The sequence below is a fragment of the Corythoichthys intestinalis genome, chromosome 13 (genome assembly GCF_030265065.1).
Source record: "Corythoichthys intestinalis isolate RoL2023-P3 chromosome 13, ASM3026506v1, whole genome shotgun sequence".
Lineage (NCBI taxonomy): Eukaryota > Metazoa > Chordata > Actinopteri > Syngnathiformes > Syngnathidae > Corythoichthys > Corythoichthys intestinalis.
The window spans coordinates 37276056-37293629 of NC_080407.1; the positions used below are offsets into that span (position 1 = coordinate 37276056).

The 17574-nt window shown below is 42.6% G+C and overlaps 1 protein-coding gene across 3 annotated transcripts in view; it reads left to right on the forward strand.

Moving 5' to 3' along the window:
* The first annotated feature begins 5882 nt into the window (after window positions 1-5882).
* Window positions 5883-17574, forward strand: part of LOC130929099 (zinc finger protein OZF-like) — a 46027-nt gene continuing 34335 nt past the window's right edge. For 2 of the 3 annotated variants that reach the window (XM_057856042.1, XM_057856040.1), the window contains exon 1: window positions 5883-6366. In XM_057856042.1, coding sequence (XP_057712025.1) covers window positions 6060-6366 — 307 coding nt within the window. In that variant the 5' untranslated portion in view covers window positions 5883-6059. Of the gene's footprint in view, window positions 6385-17574 lie in introns of all 3 variants that reach the window. The other variant, XM_057856041.1, reaches the window with a different exon arrangement.

Here is a 17574-nt window from a genome sequence, read left to right on the forward strand (position 1 = left end):
AGAGAGGCTAACTGTAGCCCTACTGGCTAACTGCATAAGCCACAGACGTTCACCGTATGGTACTAGTACACAAAAAGCAGTTCAAAGGTAACAAAGTAATGGTAGTAATGAAGATGTAACAGCACACCATGAATGATTATAAGTATGCTATATTTACCTCCCGCTTAGGCTACTGATATGCTTGACCAAGCACTCTGTGGAGGAGACTACAGATCTACTAAATCACCAGAAGAATCTTCTGCTTGTTTGTTATGCCTAATGATCAGTTAATCTAAAAAAATAAATAAAATCAGTTGCATACACATCGGTGCCATGTGAAGGCAGTTCCCACCAGTTTAGACAAACTACAAAGCTTTAAAATCCATTTTAAGTAACTAATGTTAACCTGTTGCATGACTGATACGACTTTTGTAAGTGCAGGAAAACCAGCATATGAAATGAATGAGGCAGACCCTGACTGGGCACCATCCTTACGCCTGGGACACACATCTGTTCAACCCACCAACGTGGACCGCTCTTCTAGATGAAGTAGGCGTGAGCAATTGAGGATGGAGGAAGACGTTGGTGAGCTACAGGAGGAGCCTTCAGCACCCTTTAGATGCTCCTTCTCACATTCATGCGCCTGCGTTTGGACCTGCCTGCACTATACATTGCACACATATTCCATGTTTCCTGTAAGACTGTGTACAGAGTGTTCAATGACATGGTGCCATTTTTACATGCTAACTTGTAACGAGCAATTGTTTGCCCCAACAGAGAAACACTCTATAAAACAATGCCTCACGGGTTTGTTGAGTCCTTCGGACGCAGAGTTGCAGAGATTATTGACTTTTGAAATTTTTACAGAGAAACCATCAAATCTTAAGGCCCGTGCGCAAATGTTTTCTAGTTACAAGTATGACTACAACGTGAAATACCTAATTGGAATCACACCAAAAAATTTTTATCATTGTTTCATGTCAAAAGGTTGGGGTGGTCGCACAAGTGACAACATATCACCTTGAACAGTGTTTTTTTAACAACCTTTTGCCCGGGGACATTGTCTTGGCTGCCAGAGGCTTTGATATTCAAGAACATGTGGGTATGTTATGTGCAGAGGTCAAACTCCCTGCATTCACAAAAGGTCGCTGTCAGTTAGCTGGTGGAGATGTGGAGGAGACTAGGAAGATGGCACATTTGAGGATCCATGTTGAACGGGTAACTTGTAATCTTTGCCAGAAGTATAAGATCCTATCAGGAACTATACCTATTAACTTGGTTCTGCCATGTGACGGCGAATATTGCATATTGTTGGATAAGATTGTTTATGTATGCGGTGCCCTTACAAACCTTTGCCCACCTGTTGTGTAGTTTGTACTGTTATACGTGAAAGGTATAATTTACTATGCTAACCGTTTGCTTTGTCTTGCATTTAAGAATGCTTTAGCTGTGCCTTTCAAACTTAGCTGTTGATATTTTGTTGTGAGTTGATTGTACTTAATAAAACATCATATTAAGTCATCTTGAATCCTATTCTTTTTAAGTACAGCATTTGTGTCCGAATACTGTAATTTATAAATATGAATATATGTATATATTTTTTTATTTTATTTTATTTTTTCACAAAGGACAAGACAGTTTCCCACTTTGGCAAGGTACTTTTAATGTTGCCAAATTGTCAGTTAAAACATGACAAACTACCAATTACCACTAACTCAAGTGGAGCACAGCAGAACCAACACGTCTTGAGCTGTGTCATGCTGTAGACCAACACAGGTCAAATGGTACCACATAATGGGGCAGTTCTCATTATCACACGCAACCATGTCATCTTTGGTCTCCAGACTACAGGCCCAAGTACACTGCATGCGTGATCGTTGCGGTTCCGGTCCGGTTCAGTGTTGCCTGCGTGCCACGCAGTCCGTCAAAAACAGGCAAATCATACCGGCTGCTGCACGGCTGCGGTCCGCCAACCTCGTCCCCCCCGTGAGCTCTCGCGTGATCGCGCGCGATAATGTGCCATTTAAAACAACAAAAAACACACGGAGTCTATACTCATCAGAGAAGCAGAGAGAGAGCACATATTTTCTTTGCATATTGATATTTTAGTTAATCTGGAATTAAGAGACAGACATGACTGCATCATGATGAGATCAGGACAGAAAAACACACATAATAGGACACCTTGCAGCTTCCTTTTTTATATTGTCCTTATAGAAAGGATCTGCTGCATCATAAATGATTTTGTGGGTTTCCACCTCCATGATGAAGCGCTCATCATCCATCTTCGCTCGTGTTTAAACCGTGATTAGGCACCTGGGTTGTTACGTCCAGGCCCAGCTCCGCCCATTTTGCCGGATGCGTGTCCGGCAAAAATAGAAAATAGCCTATACCATCCGGCGGGCATGCGGCACGCCGGAGGTGGTTCGCAGTCAAGCCGGAGCACTGACGCGGCCGGTATACGTTGAACAATAGGATATAATGGGAACGGATTGGCTCCGGCGCTATTTTTTACCGGAGTCGGACCGGAAACGCAACGATCACGCATGCAGTGTACAGGCCCAAGTACACTGCATGCGTGATCGTTGCGGTTCCGGTCCGGTTCAGTGTTGCCTGCGTGCCACGCAGTCCGTCAAAAACAGGCAAATCATACCGGCTGCTGCACGGCTGCGGTCCGCCAACTCCGTCCCCTCGTGAGCTCTCGCGTGATCGCGCGCGATAATGTGCCATTTAAATCAACGACAAACACACAGAGTCTGTAGTATGTACTCATCAGGGAAGCAGAGAGAGAGCACATTTTTCCCTTGCATATTGATAATGTAACGTTTGCTAAGCGGAAGTTTGGCCGCGAAAACAACACACGAGCTTCAACGCCTTTTTCCTCTTTTTCTTTATTAACTTCCCGCCACCTCACCAATGCAAAAACAACAACTACAGTGGGGAGAACAAGTATTTGATACACTGCCAATGGGTTTTCCCATTGTCAGTGTATCAAATACTTGTTCTCCCCACTGTATTTACACTGACGCTATCTAGTCCACCAATCGGAGCGTCGCGCTGGTGCACCAGCACACCAACGACAGCCCCGCGTTGGTGCATAAATTAACCCACCGATGACAGCCCCGGCGACGCTACAATATTTTATTTGTGTCTGTCTCTTAATTCCAGATTGACTGCATCATGTTGAGATCAGGGCTCCGTGTGTGGAGGGAAGGGGGGCTATTATGCCCTTGGTTGTGTCGGTGCGTTTATATCTTTGTGCACATTTAAAATTTATGGCACATAACATCTCATAGAGCTGTTATAAACAACTGATAAATAATCTGTCATATTTATAAAATGGATAGCGAATTATATTCGACATGAACTAAAAAAACAGCGTACTTGGAATTGGTGTCTCAACACTGCAGATTCATGTGGCCAGCGCAAACTGTTGTTTTTTCTATGAAGAGTCAAGTGAAATGTAGGAAAGAAAGAGAAACGTCTTGAATAGACCACCAGGTCGAAACTTGTGGGTGTCTCTTTTTTCTCTTTCGTCTCTTTTTTCTCTTTCGTACTTTTCCCCCTCGACTCTGTATACAAACCGAGATTGTTTGTACGCGGGGCACGAGAATTTCTGCAGTGGAACCACTTCCAGATACGCTCTTTTTTTTTTTTTTTTTTTTTTTTTTTTGCTTAGCACGTCGTGTTTGATATCATTGCCAGAAAAACACACATAATAGGACACTTTGCAGTTTCGCTTTTAATGGTGTCCTTATAGTAATATCTGCTGCATGTATATCACTTTGTGGCTTTCCACCTCCATGATGAAGCGCTCATCATCCATTTTCGCTCGTGTTTAAACCGTGATTAGGCACCTGGGCTTTTGACGTCAGGCCCAGCTCCGCCCATTTTGCCGGATGCGTGTCCGGCAAAAATAGAAAATAGCCTATACCATCCGGCGGGCATGCGGCACGCCGGAGGTGGTTCGCAGTCAAGCCGGAGCACTGACGCGGCCGGTATACGTTGAACAATAGGATATAATGGGAACGGATTGGCTCCGGCGCTATTTTTTACCGGAGTCGGACCGGAAACGCAACGATCACGCATGCAGTGTACAGGCCCAAGTACACTGCATGCGTGATCGTTGCGGTTCCGGTCCGGTTCAGTGTTGCCTGCGTGCCACGCAGTCCGTCAAAAACAGGCAAATCATACCGGCTGCTGCACGGCTGCGGTCCGCCAACTCCGTCCCCTCGTGAGCTCTCGCGTGATCGCGCGCGATAATGTGCCATTTAAATCAACGACAAACACACAGAGTCTGTAGTATGTACTCATCAGGGAAGCAGAGAGAGAGCACATTTTTCCCTTGCATATTGATAATGTAACGTTTGCTAAGCGGAAGTTTGGCCGCGAAAACAACACACGAGCTTCAACGCCTTTTTCCTCTTTTTCTTTATTAACTTCCCGCCACCTCACCAATGCAAAAACAACAACTACAGTGGGGAGAACAAGTATTTGATACACTGCCAATGGGTTTTCCCATTGTCAGTGTATCAAATACTTGTTCTCCCCACTGTATTTACACTGACGCTATCTAGTCCACCAATCGGAGCGTCGCGCTGGTGCACCAGCACACCAACGACAGCCCCGCGTTGGTGCATAAATTAACCCACCGATGACAGCCCCGGCGACGCTACAATATTTTATTTGTGTCTGTCTCTTAATTCCAGATTGACTGCATCATGTTGAGATCAGGGCTCCGTGTGTGGAGGGAAGGGGGGCTATTATGCCCTTGGTTGTGTCGGTGCGTTTATATCTTTGTGCACATTTAAAATTTATGGCACATAACATCTCATAGAGCTGTTATAAACAACTGATAAATAATCTGTCATATTTATAAAATGGATAGCGAATTATATTCGACATGAACTAAAAAAACAGCGTACTTGGAATTGGTGTCTCAACACTGCAGATTCATGTGGCCAGCGCAAACTGTTGTTTTTTCTATGAAGAGTCAAGTGAAATGTAGGAAAGAAAGAGAAACGTCTTGAATAGACCACCAGGTCGAAACTTGTGGGTGTCTCTTTTTTCTCTTTCGTCTCTTTTTTCTCTTTCGTACTTTTCCCCCTCGACTCTGTATACAAACCGAGATTGTTTGTACGCGGGGCACGAGAATTTCTGCAGTGGAACCACTTCCAGATACGCTCTTTTTTTTTTTTTTTTTTTTTTTTTTTTGCTTAGCACGTCGTGTTTGATATCATTGCCAGAAAAACACACATAATAGGACACTTTGCAGTTTCGCTTTTAATGGTGTCCTTATAGTAATATCTGCTGCATGTATATCACTTTGTGGCTTTCCACCTCCATGATGAAGCGCTCATCATCCATTTTCGCTCGTGTTTAAACCGTGATTAGGCACCTGGGCTTTTGACGTCAGGCCCAGCTCCGCCCATTTTGCCGGATGCGTGTCCGGCAAAAATAGAAAATAGCCTATACCATCCGGCGGGCATGCGGCACGCCGGAGGTGGTTCGCACTCAAGCCGGAGCACTGACGCGGCCGGTATACGTTGAACAATAGGATATAATGGGAACGGATTGGCTCCGGCGCTATTTTTTACCGGAGTTGGACCGGAACCGCAACGATCACGCATGCAGTGTACTTGGGCCTTACCTTCAGGCAGTGGCACCGTAACTGGCGTCATAACTGACAAATACCGATCTCTTGCTTCTTTCTCAAGCTTCTCCACATGAGGAGTCTTGTCGTTCTTATTGCTTTTTTCCATTTTGATGTGATATTCGCGTGACTGCTTATACGCAAAATTGTCAACAAAACAAACGTGATTGCGGGGGGGGGGGGTGTAGTCCTAGTCACGGGGATACACGAAAGATGGCGGCTCAGGCGGTGATGATGACGTAAGTGACAACAACCGATAGGAGAAGTGATATCGCTCAAATCCCACTGTTGATTTTTTTCGTCGTGTTTAAAAATAGATTGAGTTTTATAAGCGAAACATTTTATCTCGAAAGAGAGGTTGGAATTTTGTTTTATTGTACTCGGCGGGTTTGACGGTGTGATTGGGCTGGAGACTGTATTTCCCATCATGCAACACTCGTCGGAAATGCAAAAGAGAAAGACTCGCCATTTTGTTAATTTGTTCTCTTTGCTACTCCACTCCAAACCGAAGCCTCGACGGCGTGTTGAAGTTTTGCGACCTGTCTTAGCTGGCCAACCGCTAACAAAGCTTCAAGGCACGTCGTCAAGCGTTCAGAAAATGTCCGGGAGAATGACACCGGCTGTAGTAAAGTTCCAGGAGGAATTTTGTGGAGTGAAAGAGGAGCCCCCGCGCCACCAGCACTCGACTGTGTGCAAAATAATGCACGCAAAGGTTGCTCATCACAGACTAGAAGGTTGGTTCACTTTCGATGGTATGTATACTGTAGGGACGATAGAACTGCACAATATGCATGTACACTTTGCTGGGAACGGGACATTAATAGACCCTACTCACCAACGTCACAGAATGACGTGTCGTTGTATCCGGCCGCCATATTGTCCGTCAGTGTTTATCCGTATTCTCAATGGTTTCAATTTGTCGCGCAATTTATAGTGCAAGTCATGGAAGCCCCGGTGCTTTCAGACGCTGTAAACTCATTGGATGCGTTGCATAAAAGGCGTTATGTGGAAAAGCTTCAGTCTATCCATTCGCCAGATCCATATTTGATGCCTAAATCGATATTTTTCGACCCGCTGTCTTCGCCCTCTCTGCCTGACATCTCATACCCTGATATCTACAACTATCTTGTCCACACAAAATCAGCCTATTCTCACGAAAGTTTGAAAAACTTTAAGAGCAGCACTCTAAGCAACATTACCCCGTGTGACCCTTTACTTCCAATTTTCTAAAATGGCGACAATCAATAAAAAAAAAAAAGTTGACTGCGATGGCCGACGCTTAAAGGATAGGTGGATATTGGACTATTTCTTCAATAAAATACGCAACAACTTTGTCTTCCTCATTTGCAAAGAGACAGTCGCGGAAGATACGCTACGAGAAATTAAAGCAACTTGAAGCTAATTTAATTTCACAGCAGCAGTATTTCGCAAGAGCCCGAGCGTCGAAAAAGAAAGCCACAAAGGCGAGATTGTTGCAATTATCAATTTAAAATAATAATAATAAAGCAAATGTGACACACAGAAGGGCTTGCTAAAATTTCTTTAAATGTATTGTTCTACGTAAATCAGCTCAGGTAGCCCCCCATATTTTTACCACTCCAAATCTGGCCCCCTTTGCAAAATGTTTGGACACCCCTGTTTACCCGATGATCCGTAGACGAGACCTGCTTCTTTCACTTGTTACCAGCTAAATATTATTCAAAAAATAAAGATGGTGGAACAAATAAGCATCTTGAATTTGAAACAGTATGTTGTCGGCGATTAGCCTAGCAATGATCTTAATTGTGGTTGTCAGCCCCAAACCCTCCAAATATATATTAAATGCATCTTACCAGATATAAAATGACTACTACATAATCTGTGGTAATCGTTTGGAGCCCAGTTTTCTCGCCGAATTGCAGCAGTCCATCTCGCTCTCCTCTCCGGGTCTCTCGGAATACGTAGGTACTTCACCTCCGTGAAGTTGGCCCCCCATCAGACGCAAATTTATATAAAAATTATGTCAATCGTTTGTGCTATGATTGTGCTGGTTTGTGCTGCAAAAAGTTTCGTTTGTGCCATCATCGTTTTGCAGTTATTAAACATTGTTTTTTAGGTCATCCAGAGTTCACCCAGCCCCCCATCTGTGGCGGAATGGAACCCCGGTGGTGTCATTTGATTCTGCCTCGTTAGTGCTGGATTGTGCTGAAAAAAGTTTTGTTTGAACTGCTACGGTTTTCGAGATATTCATAAAAATGTATAGTGATGACGTCACGCGCAGCCCCCCATCAGACGCAAATTTATATAAAAATTATGTCAATCGTTTGTGCTATGATTGTGCTGGTTTGTGCTGCAAAAAGTTTCGTTTGTGCCATCATCGTTTTGCAGTTATTAAACATTGTTTTTTAGGTCATCCAGAGTTCACCCAGCCCCCCATCTGTGGCGGAATGGAACCCCGGTGGTGTCATTTGATTCTGCCTCGTTAGTGCTGGATTGTGCTGAAAAAAGTTTTGTTTGAACTGCTACGGTTTTCGAGATATTCATAAAAATGTATAGTGATGACGTCACGCGCAGCCCCCCATCAGACGCAAATTTATATAAAAATTATGTCAATCGTTTGTGCTATGATTGTGCTGGTTTGTGCTGCAAAAAGTTTCGTTTGTGCCATCATCGTTTTGCAGTTATTAAACATTGTTTTTTAGGTCATCCAGAGTTCACCCAGCCCCCCATCTGTGGCGGAATGGAACCCCGGTGGTGTCATTTGATTCTGCCTCGTTAGTGCTGGATTGTGCTGAAAAAAGTTTTGTTTGAACTGCTACGGTTTTCGAGATATTCATAAAAATGTATAGTGATGACGTCACGCGCAGCCCCCCATCAGACGCAAATTTATATAAAAATTATGTCAATCGTTTGTGCTATGATTGTGCTGGTTTGTGCTGCAAAAAGTTTCGTTTGTGCCATCATCGTTTTGCAGTTATTAAACATTGTTTTTTAGGTCATCCAGAGTTCACCCAGCCCCCCATCTGTGGCGGAATGGAACCCCGGTGGTGTCATTTGATTCTGCCTCGTTAGTGCTGGATTGTGCTGAAAAAAGTTTTGTTTGAACTGCTACGGTTTTCGAGATATTCATAAAAATGTATAGTGATGACGTCACGCGCAGCCCCCCATCTGCGGCGGAATGGAACGGCGATGATGCCATTTTTTTCTTCGTCGTTAGTGCTGGTTTGTGCTGAAAAAAGTTTTGTTTGAACTGCTACGGTTTTCGAGATATTCATAAAAATGTATAGTGATGACGTCACGCGCAGCCCCCCATCTGCGGCGGAATGGAACGGCGATGATGCCATTTTTTTCTTCGTCGTTAGTGCTGGTTTGTGCTGAAAAAAGTTTTGTTTGAACTGCCACGGTTTTTGAGATATTCATAATAACGTGTAGTGATGACGTCACGCGCAGCCCCCCATCTGCGGCGGAATGGAACGGCGATGATGCCATTTCTTTCTTCGTCGTTAGTGCTGGATTATGCTGCAAAAAGTTTCGTTTGTGCCATCATCCTTTTGCAGTTATTAAACATTGTTTTTTTTTTTTTGTAATGAAGACGGTGCTCAACTTTTTTTTTCGGTCATCAAGAGTTCAATTGACCCACCCCCTCCACTCCTACTTTACCCGGAAATGTTATCTTTCATTTGTCCCGTTAAAAACTATAATTTTTGGTTTGCACTGCTTCGTTTTAATAGATATTGGTGTCGCAACCACAAACAAATGTTTTCTTAATCGATATACATTTTTTATGCTGTAGTGGTCACGTCACCAACACATACTCCTGACGCAGCCTTCATTTGTTTTGGTGCCGTCGCATAAGGTTTGTCTCGTCCAACTACACACAGTCAATTGCTTTTGTTGTTTTTTTTTTCATCACAGGTTTATAACCTGGAATTGACTATAGGTTTTTTTGTTTTCTTAAAAAAAAAATTCTGCCCATTTGACATTCTCAATAGTCAGGATATGCCACTGTTTTGGGGCGAGCTTGCTGCAAATCGTAACATTCGGTGAGTACAGTCAGATTCGTCACAAAAAGAACATTCTAATTCCTCCAAAAATTAATGCATGTGCAATTAAACTGCGGTCACCGCAGTATTAAATTGATGAGTGCCTGTAGAAGAAACTTAAAGAACCATATGCATCGCAACAGTTAAAAGGAAACTTGAAATAATAACTTTTATTTAACATTTAACAATTAGTTTTGTTAAAAAATATATATATATATATCAAACTATATACATTTTAACAATTGAACAATCAACTATATACACCAGATCAATGTCAATATCAAACATTCACTGCTTAAAACATAAACTGTATACACTGTAACAATTAAACAATCAACTATATACACCAGATCAATGTCAAGATCAAACATTCACTGCTTAAAACATATCAAACTATATACACTTTAACAATTAAACAACTATATACACCAGATCAATGTCAATATTAAACATTCACTGCTTAAAACATAAACTATATACACTGTAACAATTAAACAATCAACTATATACACCAGATTAATGTCAAGATCAAACATTCACTGCTTAAAACATATCAAACTATATACACTTTAACAATTAAACAACTATATACACCAGATCAATGTCAATATTAAACATTCACTGCTTAAAACATAAACTATATACACTGTAACAATTAAACAATCAACTATATACACCAGATTAATGTCAAGATCAAACATTCACTGCTTAAAACATATCAAACTATATACACTTTAACAATTAAACAACTATATACACCAGATCAATGTCAATATTAAACATTCACTGCTTAAAACATATCAAACTATATACACTGTAACAATTAAACAATCAACTATATACACCAGATCAATGTCAATATCAAACAGTCACTGCTTAGTATAAAACAAAGCATGTGGGGTGACCTTTATGTTATCTGACTTTGCTTTCACTCCACTTCCAAGGTCATCGTACATCTCCCATGAACATGCAGCCCTCCTGCAGAATGCCACATAATGTCCAAGAGAATCCTGGGTCAAGCCTCTTTGAAATGCTATGACTGCTCTCAAAGTAAAGGTGTTCTCTTGCAGCACCAGACTGGAGGGAAATTCCAGCAAGGCAACTTCTGCAGTACTGCTGCCAAAGTCGGTGTCAATCCACACAAATGCTCCCATACTGTAGCTGTGGCAAACATTCCCTGAACATAGACCCGCTTCTGTAATTTTGCCTTGTTTTTCAAATGCAGATGTGCATTGAGATGTTTTTGGGATTGACCTGAGGCAGGTGGAGTCGGGAAGGCTGAGTCCTGCTTCAACAGCTGCCTGAAGATGAGCCATGCCACAGGTCTGCAGCATGGCGATGTCGGTACACACAAGGGGAACTTCCCTTGTCACCTGTGTGCTGAGATCACATAACTGTGAGGAACATTGTTTTTTCAGGAAAACACTTGGAAGATTTTTCATGGCTCTTCCAATCAGAGTGGAAATGTGGCAATTTGCATCTACTTGGAGAGCACCGGAGGTCAGGTGGACAGATTTGAAGATTTCTCTCAATAGTTCTGCTCTCTGTGAGTACACTTGCTGGGTGACACCCCGTGTAGTAACCGTTTTCACAAGGCTGAAGAATTGGTTGTCACATTCAGGGCTGCGAACAGCATTTTCAAAAGAAACGCTGTCACAAAAAGCACAACATAAACTTTGGAAAAGCGCATCAAATGCACATGTATTTAGGACAGAGATTTTGAATTTGCCAACTTTCACAGGCTGTTGGTGGTTCCCATTCTTTAACACTGGCACCTTAACTTTTTTGCGTCCTACAGATGGATCCACATGGAGCCATTCAGAACATGGCGAGAGATAGGAACTCAGCTTCCTTTTTTTGGGTGGAACCACGAGACCTCTCCAATTTTCAACCTCATTCTCATCCATCTTTTTGTGGGCAGCAGCGTCAGACTCATTACTGGGGTGATCATCATTTTTGTTTTTGTTTTCATCACTGTCAGCCTTTTCAAATTTTTGTTTAGCAGCGCAAATTCTCATGTTCCCCTCAATAAAGGACAGATGACGAGAAATGAAGCGGTCAACACGAAGAGGCAGGCTCTCGTGCTTGAAAAGCCCATTTTTTATGAGGTTGAACTCTGCTTCAACAGCAGCGGAACTTGCAGTGATGCTGGTGCTTTGGAAGAGAGGGACCATTATTCCTGTCCAAAGTGGTAAGTAGCATCCAAGTCTTATTACGTGGGCAATAATCTCAGGGAGGAAATGGATGTTATCTCTGTCCCCATCAGCCTTGGCAAGTGACCTGCTCTCTTCACATATTTCTGTCACCCACTGTCTGGCATCTGTATGGATCTGATGACTATGCGCATCCAGTGGTTCTTGTCCCACAACCTCTTCAACTTGGGAGCTGACAAGTTCTTCAGCAATTTGAGATTTCAGGTACATCTTGCACCTTTCTGATGGGAGAGGGGCTCCAGAACTGTCATTCCCTTCGTATTCACTAAGTGCCACAATAGTGATGGCACTTAGAAGTTTTTTTGCGTGCTCCAAACTTTGTGACTTGACAAGCTGTGCTAATGACCTCACAAAGAAATCTTTAACACGGTATCTTTTATTTTTCAGGCAGTCCCACCGGCAGATCATCTTGATGCAGTGTGCAACATCTACCCTGACAAAACATGGGGGCAGCTTTGCAGGTTGATTGCCAAGCAATACTTTAAAGCATTCATTGATGTAAGTCTTCAAATCAGGATGAGGGGTGAAAGCCTTGACTAGAGCTCCAAGAATGGCTAGAGAAAAATCGCTCACAACCTCTTTTGGAACAGGTGCTCCAGCATGAATCCATTCCTTTAGCCATTGTGTGATCGCACAAACATCATGCTTCTCTGACAGCATCTGCACCACTGGTACACTCGAGCTGTCATGCCCTGTCATAACACCTTGATAAAGGAAGATGTGGCCAGAAGAGCCATTCGGTCTCACCAATTTTTTAACTACTGAGCCAGTAGCATCAAAACATACTGTTGGGTGAGATTTTTTGTGTAGTGTCTTGTACACGTGCATTTGCGTTTGACTCCAGTAGTGACAGAAAAACTTGTCCAGTCCAATGTCTTTAATGCTACCAGTGTGAGGCGCACTGTACTTCATTAATTGCAATGACAAAATGGGATTTTTGTCACCTAATGCCATATCGTTTTTCTCTTGTTTTGCCTTGCGCAGGGTGGCCAAATTTGGTAGATGACTCGGCTCAGGATCTCCAAAGTTCATCAGTTTCTCTGCCTGTGATGCCCGCCATACATGCGGTTCCATCCTGCCCTCCACAAGTTCTGTGGCAATCTGGGAACGCAACTGCCCAGACATGAACCGCTTTGAGTTGCCAGTGTGCAGGGAGTCATCACTGTTCTTAATGTAACAGTTGAGCATCATTGGACTGTTGATTTTGGGCTCTCTGTCACAATTGAGGTTGAGAAGACCATGACACTCCTTGCAGTATCCTCTGATGTCAATATAATTATTTGTTGCCAAAGGATACACCTTAGCTCTTTTAAAAATAAAGGTGCAAGGACTTTTTACTGCTTTCCAGATTTGTTCATTTATAATGTGGGTCCAGGTGCCAGGCTTCAAAATTGTATATTTTCTTTTTTGGGTTTGACAGTACTTATTTCTGTATACAGCCTCTTCTGGAATAAATTTCCTCCACTCATCAAAAGGCACTTGAAGCTGAAATGACCTTTCAGGGTAAAGGTCATCCAATTCAGAGCTTGTGTCGTCATCACTTGTTTGAGGATCAGTTTCATGATGACTGAATCCCAAAGCTGACAAGATGTTGTGTCTGTCTGTTTTAACAAAGGTGTAAAGAGACTTTGCCGACATTTTCCCGCCCAGCTCCTTACTAAGTTCCATCCAAACAGTGGCATTTGGAGTGGCTATGTTGCCAGTTTGAAGTATGGCCTCCTTGAATGAGCAGAGAACTGCAAAAACTGAGTCCCTGTCTACTGCTGGTTGTTTGGGCATCTAGTTTAAGGACAAAAGAAAATAATTAGGATTCATTGCTTCAGTTATATTGGCCTTTACCACCAATTATAATGTGCTATGTGCTATACTTCTAAACACTTGTTACACTTGATGAATGTAACTATTAAAATGCAAAATGAAGATTAATATGGGTCGGCTGCATTCATAAATTAATAGCAGTAGACCATGCTCTGCACATATATACTTCTTATAAATGTATATTTCTTGACTTATTTGACTTAGAGGTAAGAAAAATAATAAGAAAACCTGGAAAATAGCCAGGCAAAACTGCACTAGATGAAGTGTTCCCTTCTTGTGCACTACAGTTGCTAAATTACAATGTGCATTATGTTGGCTAGCTAACCTGCAGGGGGGGGATCATTTATTTTGCAGACAATGTCCCAAAACTAGCAGTGATGGCACACAGTTTTATATGTCGTATTAACTAAGTTTACTTACCCTTACTTTACCCTACTTGAAATTAACCTTGAAACTTGGAACGTAAATGGACCAGAAAGATTCAAATTACGACGAGTATACAGGTTATTTTTATGCACATGCCGGGGCAGGAGGGGCTTAAATTCAAACTGCATGAAATAACTTTTTCTTTCTGTGTCTATTACCGGGCAGGTTGCTGTGGGTGGAGTTGTAATGCGACCCGAGAAAACTTTTTCTCTCGACATGTCTAACAGATCAATGTCCTCATTTGTGACACAAACTTACATCTTTCTCTGCATTGACACAGCATTTCGAGGAACGTACAAATGCCGACAGTTGTGTGAGGCTGGGTGCATTCTGGATGACCTAAAAAGAAGCTTAAAGTTTTGAGAGTTTACATTACAAACCAAACATACTATTTCACCCGTGATCATCACGAGAACAGAGAAATGAAAAAAAAATGTAGAAATGTGTTTATTAGTATGCCTGGACAAAAATGATTGTACACCTTTATTACTGCATTTTGTTTCACAACCTTTTGAGGCAATCACTGCAAACATGACTTTAACCAGAATTGACAATTCCGCACCTCTCAGCAGGCAGTAGGTATTAGCACACTGACGGAGCACTCACGTTATCAGAAATTAAAATTCACAAAGGAACCGCCATATGTGGAGGTGAGGGGGTGAGTCAATTGAACTCTTGATGACCGAAAAAAAAAGTTGAGCACCGTCTTCATTACAAAAAAAAAAAAAAAACAATGTTTAATAACTGCAAAACGATGATGGCACAAACGAAACTTTTTGCAGCACTAACGACGAAGAAAGAAATGGCATCATCGCCGTTCCATTCCGCCGCAGATGGGGGGCTGCGCGTGACGTCATCACTACACGTTATTATGAATATCTCGAAAACCGTAGCAGTTCAAACAAAACTTTTTTCAGCACAAACCAGCACTAACGACGAAGAAAAAAATGGCATCATCGCCGTTCCATTCCGCCGCAGATGGGGGGCTGCGCGTGACGTCATCACTATACATTTTTATGAATATCTCGAAAACCGTAGCAGTTCAAACAAAACTTTTTTCAGCACAAACCAGCACTAACGACGAAGAAAAAAATGGCATCATCGCCGTTCCATTCCGCCGCAGATGGGGGGCTGCGCGTGACGTCATCACTATACATTTTTATGAATATCTCGAAAACCGTAGCAGTTCAAACAAAACTTTTTTCAGCACAAACCAGCACTAACGACGAAGAAAAAAATGGCATCATCGCCGTTCCATTCCGCCGCAGATGGGGGGCTGCGCGTGACGTCATCACTATACATTTTTATGAATATCTCGAAAACCGTAGCAGTTCAAACAAAACTTTTTTCAGCACAATCCAGCACTAACGACGAAGAAAAAAATGGCATCATCGCCGTTCCATTCTGCCGCAGATGGGGGGCTGCGCGTGACGTCATCACTATACATTTTTATGAATATCTCGAAAACCGTAGCAGTTCAAACAAAACTTTTTTCAGCACAATCCAGCACTAACGACGAAGAAAAAAATGGCATCATCGCCGTTCCATTCCGCCGCAGATGGGGGGCTGCGCGTGACGTCATCACTATACATTTTTATGAATATCTCGAAAACCGTAGCAGTTCAAACAAAACTTTTTTCAGCACAATCCAGCACTAACGAGGCAGAATCAAATGACACCACCGGGGTTCCATTCCGCCACAGATGGGGGGCTGGGTGAACTCTGGATGACCTAAAAAACAATGTTTAATAACTGCAAAACGATGATGGCACAAACGAAACTTTTTGCAGCACAAACCAGCACAATCATAGCACAAACGATTGACATAATTTTTATATAAATTTGCGTCTGATGGGGGGCTGCGAGTGACGTCATCACTATACATTTTTATGAATATCTCGAAAACCGTAGCAGTTCAAACAAAACTTTTTTCAGCACAATCCAGCACTAACGAGGCAGAATCAAATGACACCACCGGGGTTCCATTCCGCCACAGATGGGGGGCTGGGTGAACTCTGGATGACCTAAAAAACAATGTTTAATAACTGCAAAACGATGATGGCACAAACGAAACTTTTTGCAGCACAAACCAGCACAATCATAGCACAAACGATTGACATAATTTTTATATAAATTTGCGTCTGATGGGGGGCTGCGCGTGACGTCATCACTGTACATTTTTATGAATATCTCGAAAACCGTAGCAGTTCAAACAAAACTTTTTTCAGCACAATCCAGCACTAACGAGGCAGAATCAAATGACACCACCGGGGTTCCATTCTGCCACAGATGGGGGGCTGGGTGAACTCTGGATGACCTAAAAAACAATGTTTAATAACTGCAAAACGATGATGGCACAAACGAAACTTTTTGCAGCACAAACCAGCACAATCATAGCACAAACGATTGACATAATTTTTATATAAATTTGCGTCTGATGGGGGGCCAACTTCACGGAGGTTAGAACTTCACCTCCGTGAAGTTGGCCCCCCATCAGACGCAAATTTATATAAAAATTATGTCAATCGTTTGTGCTATGATTGTGCTGGTTTGTGCTGCAAAAAGTTTCGTTTGTGCCATCATCGTTTTGCAGTTATTAAACATTGTTTTTTAGGTCATCCAGAGTTCACCCAGCCCCCCATCTGTGGCGGAATGGAACCCCGGTGGTGTCATTTGATCCTGCCTCGTTAGTGCTGGATTGTGCTGCAAAAAGTTTTGTTTGAACTGCTACGGTTTTCGAGATATTCATAAAAATGTATAGTGATGACGTCACGCGCAGCCCCCCATCAGACGCAAATTTATATAAAAATTATGTCAATCGTTTGTGCTATGATTGTGCTGGTTTGTGCTGCAAAAAGTTTCTTTTGTGCCATCATCGTTTTGCAGTTATTAAACATTGTTTTTTAGGTCATCCAGAGTTCACCCAGCCCCCCATCTGTGGCGGAATGGAACCCCGGTGGTGTCATTTGATTCTGCCTCGTTAGTGCTGGATTGTGCTGCAAAAAGTTTTGTTTGAACTGCTACGGTTTTCGAGATATTCATAAAAATGTCTAGTGATGACGTCACGCGCAGCCCCCCATCTGCGGCGGAATGGAACGGCGATGATGCCATTTTTTTCTTCGTCGTTAGTGCTGGATTGTGCTGCAAAAAGTTTTGTTTGAACTGCTACGGTTTTCGAGATATTCATAAAAATGTATAGTGGTGACGTCACGCGCAGCCCCCCATCTGCGGCGGAATGGAACGGCGATGATGCCATTTTTTTCTTCGTCGTTAGTGCTGGATTGTGCTGCAAAAAGTTTTGTTTGAACTGCTACGGTTTTCAAGATATTCATAATAATGTAAAGTGATGACCTCGGTTTTCAGCGCTGCGGGCCGCACAATCGGTTCTTGTCTCGTGACGTTTCTGGCGCAATGCATTGTGGGTTTTCGTGTATTGTACAACAACAAGAAGCCCGTGACGCGA